A 2,245-nucleotide genomic window follows, 5' to 3' on the forward strand; every position below is an offset into this window, starting at 1 on the left:
ATTTATTACTTATTCAACTCCTAGAACAGTTGGCATGAGTTTGATAGGATAGCTGTACTATTGCAATATCCATCCAATGAAATAATTACATGATTGTCTGATTTAATGCAAATGCGGTTTAAGAATTTTAACTTGATGGATTCCTTCTTTAAGGTTTTAACATTACATTTATTTTATCTCTAAGATTATAAGTTCATCTATAATATTGTTGAAATTTTAGTAAATTTTCACAAACTATATATTGTGCCCCGGGTAAAAAATATTAAATTTGGATTAACCTGTTGTGGAAGGCTTATGTTTCAAATTATAATAATGATCAGGAAAATGGTGCGAGAAATCTTTACAATTTTCCCCTTTCTTTATTGCTTCTAGAAATTATTTTTTCTTCTTTGTCCAGGCAGTCGTTTTTGTAGGAAAAAAAGAAGAAGATAGAATGCAGAAAACTAAATGTCAAACTAAGTACAATTAAACTATCGAACCTACATCTATCTCACAAAAAAAAAAAATGATTGACTCATAGAAAGAACAATGACTGGTAATATATGATCCTGTATTGAAAAGTTGAGGATCTTATTGGAAATATTTTTACTTCTAAGGGCTTGCATGTAACCACAATATCTCAATTATTACTAGCAATAATAATAGTATCTAGAATGTAGATTAATCATGACTTACCAGTCCCTTTCTCTTGTATTTTTTCCTACTATATATAAATTCCCTCTTCGCTTTGTTCAAACACACTTGAACAAAATCTAAGTCCTCCCACCAAACTCAAACCTCAACAAAATATGGCCATTTCTCAGCCAAATTTAATAGAAAACCCTATTAAACTTAGCAAATTCAGGAATATTAATACAGCTCAACAAAGAAATAGGTTATCTTTTTGGGCCTTTATTTTTTCCATTTTCATGTATATTTCCATCTTTTATATCTTCAACCTCTCCCCATCTACTCTTCTTAACACTACCAACTTCTGGTTCTTCATTTCCAACACCCTCATTCTCATTATTGCAGTTGATTTTGGCTCTTTTTCTTCTTCAAGTAATCAAGAATATTCATTTGAAGAGTATATTAAAAAATGCCAACAAGAAAAGAGTATTAATATTAGTACTTCATCATTTAATTATTCTCAGGATACGATCAAATCTATTGAATATAAGGAGATTATGCCACAAGAAGAGGTCGTTATGATAAAAGAAGTAGAAGAACAACAAGAACAAGGCGACGACGAAGAAGAAAACATAAAAGATGTGGTTTTTGTCGAACAAAACAAAAAAGAAAAAGAAATAATCAACATTACTGATAAAGATGAAGTTGATCAAGAAGATAAGAAGAAGAATAAGAAGAGTGGTGAAGCCAAATGCGAACGGAATAACTCAGAAAAAGCAATGATAAAGGTGGCGACCAATAATGGGAATATTGAAAAGAAGAAAAATGGGATTCAAAGGTCAAAATCTGAGAGATATTATTTCGTAAATAAAAGAGATGAAGAAAATGAAGAATTCTCAGAGATGTCAGTAGAGGAGCTGAATAGAAGGGTAGAGGAGTTTATTCTAAGATTTAATAGACAGATTAGACTTCAAGCTGTTGCTACAAACCTCCAAACTTAGGGGAAATCTAGTCGTTTTTGTTTTGTTTTGTTTTGGTTGTCTTGTGTTCCGTTTTCGTTTTCATAATAATAGTGAGTGTAGATTATTTAGACATATTCATGAAAGTATCCGGTGCGCAATTTGACTATTTGTTACTTACCCACAATATATTTGCCGTTGAGGATTTTAAGATGGAAAAGTCTTAAAAAGAGGGTGAATGGGAAATGGAGGGAAAATGAAATTTTTGAGTAAAATTTTAAATTTTCCTTTCTTGAAACATTGTCCCATATTGGAAGAGGAAAAGGATTTTGATGGGTATATATACAATTGCTCTTCTTGTAGCTCTTAAAGAGTTAAGAAGAAGGCAAGCCTCGCGTCGTCGTCGTCGTCGTCGCTCGGTCGGCTTCGGCTTCGGTCAATTGATTGATTAATTTTTTGGACCAAATTTATTTGTTAATAATGAATATTAACGTAATATTATTCGTGTTTGTAACGGATGTTTTCCAATCCGTGGATAGAATCCAAGTATCCTACCAGTTCGGCCAAGTGCATGCTCCATTGTCCATTGGTAGCCTAGTGCTCCTTCCACCATGTCAAGTGCTTCCTCCATAACAGCCTAGTGATTGCTCCACCATGAGTGGCGGCTGGTCATTCTC

The 2,245-nt window shown here is 32.9% G+C and overlaps 1 protein-coding gene across 1 annotated transcript; it reads left to right on the top strand.

Moving 5' to 3' along the window:
• Positions 1-788: 788 nt before the first annotated feature.
• Positions 789-1,610, top strand: LOC107784294 (uncharacterized). Its single transcript, XM_016605402.2, has one exon. The coding sequence runs from the start codon at positions 789-791 to the stop codon at positions 1,608-1,610; it is 822 nt and encodes a 273-aa protein (XP_016460888.2).
• The last annotated feature ends 635 nt before the right edge of the window (positions 1,611-2,245 follow it).

The sequence above is a fragment of the Nicotiana tabacum genome, chromosome 3 (genome assembly GCF_000715075.1).
Source record: "Nicotiana tabacum cultivar K326 chromosome 3, ASM71507v2, whole genome shotgun sequence".
Taxonomy (NCBI): domain Eukaryota; kingdom Viridiplantae; phylum Streptophyta; class Magnoliopsida; order Solanales; family Solanaceae; genus Nicotiana; species Nicotiana tabacum.